Below are 13,604 nucleotides of genomic sequence, written 5' to 3'. Positions count from 1 at the left end.
AGAGGCTGGATTCCTCCAAGCCTTTTGAGGGCATACCTCCAATGACCTAACCTCCTCCTGGAGGCTTCATGCCTTAAGTTCTACTACCTCTCAGCCGTACCAAACTGGAGACAAAGCCTGCTGTATATGTGGGCCTTCAAGGGAGATTCAGAGATAAACAGTATCAGTACACAAGACCAACTTCATGTCCATCATAAATTTCAGTGACTCTGTGGTATCCTTACAGCTCAGTTCTTGCTCGAGAGTCTCTCATTTCCTCTTCTTCAGTTTTAAGTCCATTCTTCCAACTCATCCATTTAGTTTATTCTTTGTTTCAAAACCTATACTCTTTTACTTTAAAAATATTTTTCTGCAAATGAAGTTAAAACGGTCCCCATTGTACCTGGATTCCCTCTGAATATTTAAATGTCCTTACATTATAGCTTCACCTGACTCTTCTGTTCCACTGATTTCTGAGTGGATTCACCACTCCTCATCTTGTTTGCTCTCCCAGCAGAGTTCTTCTAAGGACAAGATCTGCCTTGGGCTGTGGGAGCAAACAGAACGCTTCCCTCTCCTGAGAATCATCAGTTTCCCATCTCCTTAGCAATTTTTATGTTTCTATACTAAATACAGTCAATAATTTTCAGTGAACCTTTCTTTTTTAGAACTTTTTAAATTTCTTATTTATTTAATTTATGAATACTCTGCTGCATATACATCTACATGCCAGAAGAGGGCATCAGATACCCTTATAGATGGTTGTGAGCTATTATGTGGTTGCTGGGAATTGAACTCAGGACCTCTGGAAGAACAGAGCCTTCTCACCAGCCCCTCTTCTTTAGATTCTTAAAATTAACTTTTGACAGTTCATACATGTATACAATGTATTGAGCACATTCACACATTCAGTACTCTGTCTTATCACCCCCTGCCCCACACAAATGGCCTTCTTCTTCCCAGCTAACCCGCCTCCTACTTTCATGTTTTATTGTGAACATGTGCCTCTAGGTCTTGTGCAGTTAGCCAGAGCTGCTGTGTTTCCGTCTGTAACGTCCCAAACACTTACTACATTAGCCATGTCGAATTCAGAAGACAGCATTTCACCTAACTGCCCCACCCCCATGTTCTGGCTCTTAGACTCTTTCTGCCATCTTTTTTTATGTTCTTCCCTGGGCCTTCCAGAGTCTGACATAGATGTCTCCTTTAAGTCTCAAGCACTCAACAGTCCTTGATTTGGACCTTATGTTAATGGAAAGTTCGTGCCTTTTCTGACTCTGGTCTCTTCCCTAGACCTTTACTCTTGCATCCCAGATGACAGCATGCCTCCATCTTCCCCATGAAATTAAAAAAAAAAAAAAAAAAAAAGGTAGAAATGAAGTTCAAGGGCTCAACTCTCTCATTCTCTCTCTCTCTATCTATCTATCTATCTATCTATTTCATTTCAGTAATCACGGATTTGCTTTTTCATTACTTTTTTCTTTGGCAGAGAATATCCTTTAAAAATATTGTTATATTCCCCAATACTCCTACATATTTCAGAATTTCACTTCAGAGCTTTGATTTCTAGGAAGAGCTATTAAGCTTTGTAAATATACCCTAACTTATTTCAGGCATTCAGCTTGTTTCTCCTGATGTTTGCTAGAGAAACAACACATACAGGAATATCTTTTAGCTGAATCCTTGGCCCTATCCTCAGTCGTTGCTTAAGGACAGACTTCTAGAGGACGGATTGTTGGATTCAAAAGCACACTTGGGTGGCTGTGGTTCTTCTCATTCTGTCTCCTTTGTCTATGCAATGGGCTGAAACTGGTGTATAAACTGCATGGTGGGCCCTTACCTTGCCATTAATGTTTTAAAGAAGCCACTAGATTAAGAGGCGCTGCCTAGGCAACTAGAAAACAAAGAACTTAGTCAAATCCACTCACCCTCTCCAGGCCTCTTCTTCGGGCGGTCCTCTCAGCCACTTCCATCATAATTTTGGCAGCATCTTTCTTCGTCTTATCAGAAATTTAACAGAAAATGAGACTCAAGTCCCCTAGCACTGAGCTCTGTTGTTTTTGAAAGTACACATTGTACATTCAGTGACACACCACAAAGCATTGCTATGAATTATTTAGATAAAACTATCCTTGCCACAAGAAAATGAGCAAAGCACATTTTGTTCAGTTTTCTCCTTACGTGTTGTTATTTCTTCTCGTTTATTTCTTCCTTGGCAACATTAAGTACAAAAGTGATGAGCCTGGTGTTATTACTGCAAGACATCCTACTGTTGCCCAGGCATGGATTCTTTTAAAATATAATTAGGTCATTTTCTGTTCTTCTTGCCTAAGATTCACTATTCTTCAACGTGAGTCTGGTGGCAGGGCATGCCAGGCACAGACATAAGACGTGCATAATTGAAGATTAGTTTATAAGTAGCTCACATTCTGTTTTTCTCTTTGGTTTCTCTGTGATGGAATAGTAGATTCCACAAACTGGGAAAGAGATGAGAGCAAACATTACAAAGATACCCCCAAACCCTTCTCTGAAAAGGGGGCTGAGGCTGGGCATGGTGGTATATGATTATAATCCAAGCACTTCGGACTGAGGCAAAAGATATGATCAGTGCAAGGCCGGCTGGGCATACAAAGTAAATTCAAGGCCAGTGTGAGCTACATGCAGAGAGATCCTGTCACAAAGAACCAAGGGCCAGGGTATAGTTCATTGATGAAGTACTTGCCTAGCATACAGGATGCTGGGTTATGTCCCCAGCACCTCAAGGAAAACTGGCTGAAAACATTTTGGCTTTACACATTTCTTTTTTGCTAATTTTCTTAAAATTCCAAAGTGAGAGTAAATTTGATCTCAAAGGAGCTGGAAGAGAGATGGCTCAGAAGTTGAGAGTCCTTGCTGCTTTTCCAGAGGCCCTGAGATTGGTTCCCAGCATCTACTTAAAGTGGCTCACAAGTGCTAGTAACTCCAGTTCCAGAGAATTTAATACTGTCTTCTGGTCTCCAAGGGCATGTGCACATGCATGTATTCATACGCATGCACCCACACACTCAAATATAAATAAATCTTTAGAAAAGAAGGAGGCGCAAACGGGTTCTAAATTCTACCTAACTGTAGTCAGAACCCTAATCCTTTTCCTTTGAGGATTAACTGTTCTCAGTGGGTCATGGTCTAGTTCAGTTTGAATGTTAATTTCAAAAGAAACAACACAGTTTTTGCATATATTTTATCTTCAGTACTGAGAAGAGTCCCAAATGACACATCTGTGGATATCACACAGTGCTAGCCCTGCACAGCCACAACTCTGCCATCAGACTGACATGCCAGCAAATTCATTTAGGGCACTGTTCATCTATGAATTTGACTAGGCTGTATGGATACAGATACTACGAGTAATAACAAGTCTAGGAAATAGGTGCACATAAAACATGTCATGAAGTAAGTGGCCTCTCATTTTAAAAACAAATCTTACTTTTCAATAATTTGTAACAGTAGAGTTGCAGGAATAATATAAATATTTTCTTTGCCCTTTCCATCCTCTACTGAATTAAGGTTGAATCATCAATATCTCAGCAGTAAGCATTTGTATCAAGCTTGCGTTATTATCCTTTAGTATATGAGAGTAAGGTATAAGTGTCATTCTCATAAGCCTCAGGATATCAGTGTAGATTTCCTTTCCAGCTTTGCATTAGTATGTGGACAGGTGTATTTAGTGTGTGTGGTGCAGGTACACAGGTATGTACACACATGTGAAGTTCAAGAAATAATCTTGAGTTTTATTCCTTAGGCAGTACCTACCTATTTTTGAAGACCGGGTCTCTCCTTATCCTGTACTTGCCAAGTGTGCTATGCTAGCTGACAAGGCCCATGGCGCTACCTGTTTCCCTATTCTCAGCTCTGGGATTACACGTGGACACCAGCAGGGTTCTGGTGATAGAACTTAGCTTCTTGTGTTTAGAAGGCAAGTGGTTTGTCGACTGAGCTATCTCCCCAGACCTTGAGTTCTAACAAGAACATGAGAAATGAAAGTTCATCTAACACCTACTAGCATTGATTCCATTCTCCCATCTAATCACAAACCTAATCAATTATCCCCTATTGGCCCAGCAATGTCCTTAGTGGATAGAACACATCATGTTCCTTTGTGATCCAAGAATCCAGTACAGAGTTACTTATTACACCCAGCCTTTCTATTTCTAGATCCACCATCAGTGTGTACAGCTGCTCAGTATATCCTTGTCTTTCATTTCTCGATGGTTTTGAGGAGAGAAGGCTAGTTACTTGGCTACCTTACTTCTAAGTCAGCCGAGTGAATCTATCATGACTCTTACCCACCAGGCAATCTCTCCGATGCCCGCTGGTCATCTAATTAGTAGAAATGATTGACAGTTTAGAACAGCATGGCCTGGATAGTAAAAGTAGGAAGAAATGACACACATTTTTATAGAGTAGCAGCAGCTCTAGTTGGGGAGGGAATGTTATCTTGCGTAGAAGTTGCCACCTTGAAGGGAAAAGAAGTATGTTTCCTTCAGTACCACAGATCTTTAAAAAAAAAAATTAAAAAATTACAAGAAAATTCAAGCAAATATACTTTTGTTTTGAATTTTAGCACTATTAAAAACCTTGAGCTTCCATTATCGGTTGATAAGAGTAAAATCACTCCCCAAATTACCCTCCAAACAATAAAGATTGTAACTTGGAAGAAGCAAAGCCACATCTATAACAGAAATCACACGCGTGCTAGTGGAAAATGGAAAGTAGTAAATAACAGGCCCATGAAGCCTGACAGGCAGAGCATGAAATCCATCACAGAAAGCCAATTCATTGCCCTGGAGGTGCATATAGGGAGGGCTATAGAAGAAACCTTCAGATTCCCAGCCCACAATTCCACCCCATTTCTTCAAATTACTGTGCTTTCTGTCATTTGTTAAAGAATTTAATAAGTTTATTATTATTGTGTGTATGTGTAGAGTAGCTATGTGTTGGGGTTACACATGTCCCGCAGCCTGTGTTTGGAGATCACAGGACAACTTGCAGAGTTGGTTCCTTCCTTCCACCTTTATGTGGGTTCTAGGGACCAAACTCAGGTTTCCAGGTGTGGCTGACAAATGCCTAGTATTTTTTGATATGTATTGTTGATCTTCCTGTGTCAGTGCTGTACTACAGGCTTGTGCCCCATGTCTGGGTGCAAATGATGATTCCTCTTTTTATTTATCTTATGTGTATGAGTGTTTTGCCTCCACCTCATATGCACCTCATGTGTGCCTGATTCCCTCAGAGGTCAAAGGGGACATCAGATTTCCTGAAACTGGAGTTATGGGTGGTTATGAACCACCATGTGGGTGCTGAATCCTAGTCCTCTGCAAAAGTAACAAATGAAGGCTCTTGACCACTGAACCATCTTTCTTGTCATTCTCTCTCTCTCTCTCTCTCTCTCTCTCTCTCTCTCTCTCTCTCTCACACACACACACACACACACACACACCCAAATGTAAATCTTCAGACACTGACTTCTCTTGCAGATGGTAGGATGTATTTATCATTTTCCCCCTGTAACGTGTTTATTTAACAAGTATTTATTGAGTGCCTTCTATATGCCACAATCTATCTTCTGCCTTGAGTAGAGGGCAGACATACACAAGTTCCACCTAATATACGTGTAGATCAGAATTTATTAGAAAAACTTTTTTTATAGGTTACAATATATTTGTTTTTGTCAATTCCATACACAAACAGAACATATTGTGGTCATGACCACATACTCATTATACTCTTAACCCTCTCTCACTCTCACTGACTCCCCTTTCCTCAAGTCATGCTTCCCCTGCTCTTATGCCAACTCCCCCCTCCTCCCTCACCAGACCTGCACCAGAAAATGCACATAAACAGAGAAGGGCAGTAGTGATCTTGCCTTTCATCATAGCATAGCGTAGGCAGGGGAGAGACAGGCTGCACAGCCCTGTGCTGGTGTGAGAGTGCAAACGTGGCCTGCACAATTTAGTAGTTATTGCATGTGTGAAGGGAACAGAGAATTAGAGAGGACACTGCCCGAGGCACTCAGCCGTTGTTCTTTCATTGAGCTACACTGGATCTGCTGAGAGAGTTCTGTGCTGAGCCACAGACAAAGTCCATCACTGTCAGTTCCTTCCTCAGTCTAGCCCCTGGACCCTGAGACTCCTTCATGTAATCTTCAGTGTTATATTTAATTGGCATTGAGTTGCACTAGGATATGTGTGTTTATTTTCAACCAGAGTGTCAACCAGATCTCATACTGCTGGGCAAGTGGGGAGAAATATGCAGAACACTGAGAAGTCACAGAAGGCTTCTGTGGTGGGGTCAGTCTGTATCTTTAGTAGAAAATGGATGTCTTTGCACCCTTCTTCAACCCTATCTACTTCCATTCCTTGGACATCAGTTATGTGTTGTCATTATCCCTCTAGAATGACCTAGTTGCCCTCCTCTGGGTCTATGAATCCACAGGAACATGGAGGATGCTATTTTACAGCAATTTCATGAAGGAGCAGTGGGAGAAAAAAGGATAGTCATGGTGTACCACGGTGGCTGGAGTCCAGAGCCAAGTCGACTCAGGTGTTCTCAAGAGTCATGGCAGTTGTTTATTGCTCAAGGTCAAACCAAGGATGAAAAAGATGAGCGAAAACATACTAGTTCTTTTCATATGAATGTTCATGAAGAAAATGAAAAGACATCTACACTCTTCCCTGAACTGATGCCTGCATGCCATAGCAGCTTAGCATTGAAAGGGAAGGCATGACTGCAATTTTAAATAATCAAAAACACATAGAAGAACTTTGCTTAAGCTTGGCAAAAAGTCTATGAACTATACAGCTTCATGGATAACAATTTTATTTTTTTTGAGACAGGGTTTCTTTGTGTAGCCCTGGCTATCCTGAAACTAGCTCTGTAGACCAGTCTGGCCTGAAACTCATAGAGATCTACTTGCTTCTACCTCCTGAGTGATGGATTAAAGGCAGGTGCCTCCACTGTCTGGCCAATGGTGGTTTATTGTTTGTGAATTAGAAGAACTTTTGCCAGATCTTCTAGTGGCTTATGGAAATTTCACTGTTGTAATTCTGTTTGGGGCATAAAGCTAGCTGACTTCCACAGAGATGTTCATCCACATATCTAAAAGAAATACTTGCTTTAAATCATTCCAAGAATATGTAGACAAGACACAAATCTGGTGCATCGTACATAGGCTTGGACCACTTGGCATCTGATGCAGTACATAGGCTTGGACCACTCGAAGTTCGGAGTGTTGCATGGAACATCCAACAGGGTGAATTTGCAACCATTCTTTATTATGCTTAATGGAACTGCCACTCTTAACGGCAGATGGTTGTCATCAGTGAAACTTCCTGTTTTACCTTTGAGGAGCTGTAGGTAAGGTTCCAGACTGAGCCATCGGTTTTGGTAAAGCAGTGATCAAGACCACCTCTCCATGTCACAGAGGTTCAGCAAGATGCTATGGTCTTGTCTTATTAGGAAATGCCATTTCCATGTCTATGAAATGTGCTGAAGTTTTAGCCACCCTCTCAGAATTTAAGTCGGAGAAGACCCATTGCAGGATGAGGTTTGCTTAGTATCATGACTTTTCTTTTGATGGGCTCATCTGTGTTCACTGGGACCCAATGAAATTGGATAGTAGTGGGAGAAAATCCTGTGGTGCCAAGGGCCTCAAAATGTGTTGTGATAGGTTCTTGATGAGCAAAACTTTAACTTTCTTTCTTTTTTTTTTTTTAAAATAATTTATTTATTTATTTTGTGTAAGTACACTGTAGCTGTCTTCAGACACCCATATGAGGGCATCAGATCTCATTATGGATGGTTGTGAGCCACCATGTGGTTGCTGGGATTTGAACTCATGACCTCTGGAAGAGCAGTCAGTGCTCTTAACCACTGAGCCATCTCACCAGCCCCAACTTTAACTTTCCAAACACCTAAAGCTGGTCATAGATGTCTGAGATTCTACGGGTTGGTAGTGGTGACGGGATCCCAGGGGGAAAGTCAGAGGTCCTGCTGCCTGGATTGCTACCAATCCTTCCTACTTCAACAGTAGAACTCAAAGACTACTGCCTATCTGGTGACTAGTATTGTAGTATTCTATCACCAATATATAAAGAGAACAGTCATATGTTAAGCTGTACACATACACACAATTTGTGTGTGTGTGTAAAGGTTATAAATCTAGAGAAGGGATTATGAATGTGGAAGAAGGGATCTTAGCAGGAGAGTGTGGGAATATGTCTGACATGAAAGCTAAAGAGGAACTTGGAGGACTTGGGGGAGAGAGAAGACCATCAAGGGGAAGCAAGGGATGGGAGGAGAGTAAGGGAAAGAGAAAAGAAAGACATTTATACAGCTGATGCTATATGAATGAAAATGCCACTAGGAACACGTTGCTTTGCATGCTGATTTTAAAAAAATCGGTGGCTGATCAGATGGCTCAGTGGGTAAAGGCACTCACTGCCTAGCCTGACTGCCTGAATTCTACCCCTGGATCCCACATGGCAGAGGGCGAGAGCTTACTTCTGGAAGTTTTCTGACCTCCACAACTATGCCATGGCATGTGTGTATGTGAGTACATACATGTACACACTCACATACATAAATAAGATATAATAAAACCTTTTGTAAACATGAGGCTAGACTTGTAATGGTTCTCAACCTTCCTAATGCCGTGACCCATTAGAACAGTTCCTCATGTTGTGGCGACCCCCAACAAGAAAGTTATTTTTGTCGATACTTCATAGTTGTAATTCTACTAATGTAAGTGTTTTCGGAGACAGGGCTTTGCCAGAAGAGTCATATCCCACAAGTTGAGAACTGCTGGTAGATAGCTTGGAGGTTAAGAGCACTGGCTAACTTTCCAGAGAACCTGGGTTTGATTCCTGGCACCCACATGATGGCTTTGATGCTCTCTTCTAGTCTCTTTAGGCACACACATGAATATATATATATATATATATATATATATATATATATATATATATATCACACACATAAATGTATATGATGTATACATATATGTATGTATATGTATAATGTGTATGTGTATATGCAAAGCTGAGGATCTAACTCAGGACCTTACTTAGGTTAGGGAGGCACACTACAATTGTCCCAAACCCTGATTTAATTACTTTATAGTAGAACATTAGAAAATGACAATGACCACTATCTTTACAGGATCATTAGTCACCTTTAGATGACAGTATTAAGAACTAAGTTTCTGTGTCTTTCTTTGTAGGTTCATCCAAGACTGGTTTTCAGAAAGGAAGCAGGTGGCCAGAGTGGATTTCTCAACAGTGTTACCACGCTACATTTCTCTTTATATCTTTTCTTTTCTGAATCCGAAGGACTTGTGTGCAGCTGCTCAAGTCAGCTGGCCCTGGAAGTTTCTAACGGAACAGGTTTCTTTCTTTCTGCTTCCTTCACTTCCTAGTAATGGGACACAAAATAATCTGTAATGGGTCAGTCAGGGTGGCTCTCTTCCATGAAATAATAGAGGAGGGAGCCTGAAACATAGTTAAGAGCCCCTTGGGGGACAGAATGGAAGGCTGGGGAGAAGCTGGCTCAGTGGGTAAAGGTGCTTGCTGAACAAGTGAGTGAACCCAGAGCCTATGGAAAGCTGAGCATGGCAGCAACAACAATAGTTCCTGTGCCCTGCCCCCAACCAATATGGAGATGGAAACAAGAGAACCCCTGGACACTCATGGATCAGACAGCCCGGTGTATGCTGTGGTGAACAAGAGAGGCCTTGTCTCAAACAAGGTGAACGGCAAAGGCCAACTCTCAAAGTTGCCCTCTGGCACCCATTGGTACACACTTGCATGTATTCATACCCCCCCGCCCCCACACACACATACACACAGTCTGTCTGTTTTTTATGGTCTTGCTATGTCTCCCAGTCTGCCCTAGAACTCCTGGGCTCACAGTGTACCTCCTAACCCATACAGCCACGATCGGGGACTACAGGTACATGAGTTCACTCTACTGTGCCTAACTTAATTGGTTTTTATAGTTTGTCTAAATTGTGATCTCAATGAACCACATGAAATTCACTATTTTTAATATTTCAAAAATTGTTGCAATTTGACAATATCATATGAATTCAATAAAAATTCTTCTCTGTGGGAGGGTTGGTCTGAAGCAAACTATTATACCTGAATTCTCATAAGCTAAAGTAGCAGAATCCTATAGAGATGCTGGGTAAGTGTCTCAAGATGGCATATACACTTATACATATAAATTTATGGAGAATGTAATATGTATTCACAAAGAATATTCTTCATATGAAATAAGATGTATTTTATACTTTTCTTCAGACTGAAGTGTAGACATTAAGTCAGCAATACTAGAAATGTCAGTGTAACAAAAAATAATGTGTGTGTGCCTGAAACTATTCCTGTTAGAAAACTGTCTCTTAGAAACTCAGCTTTCTTTGGTTCTTTCCTGAAGGATTGCTTGTGGATGCCAAAATGCACTAAGTTCGGGTGGTTTCTGCCCTATACTCCAACACAGAATGAATACGGAGCTTGGAAGCAGCACTACATTGCTTGTGTGTCCAGCTTGGACTGGCTAACACCCAGGGAAGCTGCTGCTGTTTATGGAACACTGAATGAACCCAAAACAGACGATGAGGAGCTACAGGAGAGGCAAAGAGAAAGGTGCCTGAGAAAAATAATTTGGGAGAAAATTGCATTCTACAAGAGTAAGTAGCATTCATTTAAAGCTTCTTATCATATCCAGACACTGAACAAATGGATTTACATACAGTTGCCTGTATAGGAGAGCTTGTTGGTATAGAAACTTAAAACTAATAAAAAGCTCTGATTTTGGTTTTCAACTCAAATATTAACTTCCCCCCAGGAACACATCCTGGGAGAAGCACATTTCAAAGGCATTTCAGAGGAAGAAAGACCGAAGATAAGAGTTTATGAGGCCTTAGCACAGTAAAACCTGGGTAAACAGACTTAGCAACTTGGCCTGAGGAATGAAACTGAGCATGAGAACGGCTGTTAGAGTTTGGCCTTTATGGTTAATGTTTAAGAAGTAATTGTATAACTGCCTTTATGAGCTTTGTTAATATTGGTATAAAAACGGTCCCAACTCCAATTCGGGGCTCTTTTGTCTGTATACAAGAGAGTCCTGGTGCACCAGCATCAATAAACCTCATGTTATTTACAGCGAGTCCTGTCCGTGAGTTCTCTGGGGAGCCTGTACCTTGGTTTTGGATACTTAGAATCCAACACTGGGCTCCTCATCAGCCTATGCTCAAGGCCAGCTTTTCTTTGTCCCTTTATTATGTATTTTCAGTTAATTGGTAATAGAAGAAAAAAGATTTCAGATGAGATGTCTAAGGTTGAACATCTGCCTCCACAGCTGTCTGCTTCCTCTCAGGTTTGTAAGAGCACAGACAAGAAAGGGAATCTTGTGAAATGGCTCAGTTGCTGACATACTTATCATATTAGCCTTAGGACCTGAGTTTAAATTGCCAATAGTCACACAGTGGAGAAAAAATAAGGTAGGGCACATGTACATGGTAATCCCAGTTCTAGGAAGCAAGAGACAGGAGGATCCTGGGAGCTTCCTGGCCAGCCAGTGTGACTGAATCAACCAACCTCTAGCTTCCAATTGTGTGCTCAGACCCTACATCTGTGCACATACTCTGAGCCCCCTCCCCCCACCATGAACACATCAAGAGAGCAGGAAGTGCAAACAGCCAAAAAAACAAGAAGTAAATTTGGGACTGAGGAATAGGGGCCAGTGAAAGAGGCTGAGTGTGAGGCTGAGAGCAATTTCTTTGAAAAAAGCTGGCAGAGGAGATGAGGGCATGTGTTCAGGAAAGCCTTTAATATGCACATGTTCTTAAACTGTGCTGTCAACTGACTTGGGCTCAGCCTTTTCTTCTCTCTGACTCTTCCCTGGGAAGATTGAAGCTCCCCAGGGAAATTAACTCCAACCTAGGACAGAGAGCGATGGGAACCTATGGGTCCCCATAAGAAGAATTGCTTGTTCTCTGAGCTTTGTAGATTGACCCAAGATAGCAAATTGTACAGACATCGAATAAGAAATCCTATCAGAGTGTATACAAGTGGCTATAATTGTTTTCATTTGGAATATTGCCCTGGCTAGCTTTCTTTTTGATGACTTGACCTATGTCAGCTCGGCTGCAGAAGGTGTGAAGTAAACAGGAAGCCTGCTGCTGTTCATTTTTCAGAGGAGTCGTTCAAAGCTCGACCCCCTTGGCTGAGTGGAACACGATGCTCCAGGTTGTTAAAATGTACAAGCCTGCCCGGTAGTCCTCAGCTATGGAGAGATGGGACAGGGTTCTACGCAGCCTTGGAGAGACAGATTCTTCGGGCATCTTTAGATGCTTTGCCGAAGCGGTGAGCAAACTTCTACCCATCAGGGGCTCAGGCCTTCCTGTGTCACCAAGAACTCATTATAGAATTACGTAGCCAACATAGGGGTCTTCGGTAATTGTATGGCTCATATTCTATGAAATGTCAGAGAAAGAATTAATGATTTTATGTGTGATTTAATGTTCACAAATAGCAGTCTTTAAGTGTGTTCTGAAGAGGAAAATATGTAATGTTTAAAAGATGTTTTTAAGATTTATTTATTTTATGTATGTGAGTACACTGTAGCTATCTTCAGACACACCAGAAGAGGGAATCAGATTTCATTACAGATGGTTGTGAGCCACCATGTAGTTGCTGGGAATTGAACTCAGGACCTCTGGAAGAGCAGTCAGTGCTCTTAACCACTGAGCCATCTCTCCAGCCCCTTTAAAACAGGTTTAATATATTTCTAACCCTAATGTAAAGTTATATTGTGGACATTTTCCAAAGCCGTTGAGCAAAACTTATGTGGCCCTACATTTTTATAAAGTAAAAGTAACTATGGAGTACCTGTTAGTCATCTCTCCATTGTCCTAGTGAATGTTTGACATAAATAAACATAAGGAAGAGAGATTTACTATACCACTTAGTGCCTTTGCTTAGGCCTGCAGTAGCACAAAATATCATGGTGGAAGCACACAGTAGGAGAGGCCTATTCACCTTATGGTGCCCAAGAACTGAAGAGGAAAAGCTGAAGTGGCCAGGCCTCCACATCTTCATTTTAAGAGCACACCCACTTTCTTCCACTAGGCCCACCTCCTAAATGTCCCTCCACATCCTAGTAGTACCATAGTCTGGTGACTGAGTGTTTAATACCCAAGGAAAACTACAGACCCAAATTATAGCAGCACCCTTACAGAGTTTTATTAACTCCCATTTATACTTGTAAATCCAAACACAATAGTCTGGCTCTTTTCAGTGACCCAAGTCATAATATCTGACAACAGTGCCAAGATTCAGTTATTACTCTATTCACCTCTCCTAGCTGATATTTGTAACTTCCACTGCTTCTACAGCTGCTCAGAAACCAAGGGGGAAATGTTTGTTTTGTTTTTCACTTTGGAGTCTACACTTGCCTTTTGGACGAAGACACTAAAGTCTAGACAGGTGACATATCTCACCTGTCATAATATAAACACTGGGACCTAAATCTTCATGTTCTAACACTCCTTCAGTGTCACCACTGACACCACACACAAATCTGTCTAA

At 41.4% G+C, this 13,604-nt stretch overlaps 1 protein-coding gene across 5 annotated transcripts in view; it reads left to right on the top strand.

Annotated features, from left to right (window-relative positions):
- The window catches only part of Ect2l (epithelial cell transforming 2 like), a 106,335-nt gene that overhangs the window by 52,102 nt on the left and 40,629 nt on the right, over positions 1-13,604 (top strand). For 4 of the 5 annotated variants that reach the window (XR_013108029.1, XM_076926925.1, XM_076926924.1 and 1 more), the window contains exons 4-6: positions 9,239-9,401; positions 10,450-10,702; positions 12,212-12,380. Coding sequence is in view for 4 of the 5 variants with exons in the window: in XM_076926925.1 (XP_076783040.1) it covers positions 9,239-9,401; positions 10,450-10,702; positions 12,212-12,380 (585 nt within the window). In the remaining variant the exon portion in view is untranslated. Of the gene's footprint in view, positions 1-9,238; positions 9,402-9,629; positions 9,763-10,449; positions 10,703-12,211; positions 12,381-13,604 lie in introns of those variants that run through there. The other variant, XM_076926926.1, reaches the window with a different exon arrangement.

Source organism: Arvicanthis niloticus, chromosome 28, assembly GCF_011762505.2.
Source record: "Arvicanthis niloticus isolate mArvNil1 chromosome 28, mArvNil1.pat.X, whole genome shotgun sequence".
Taxonomy (NCBI): domain Eukaryota; kingdom Metazoa; phylum Chordata; class Mammalia; order Rodentia; family Muridae; genus Arvicanthis; species Arvicanthis niloticus.
This window is presented reverse-complemented; position numbering and strand designations above follow the sequence as displayed.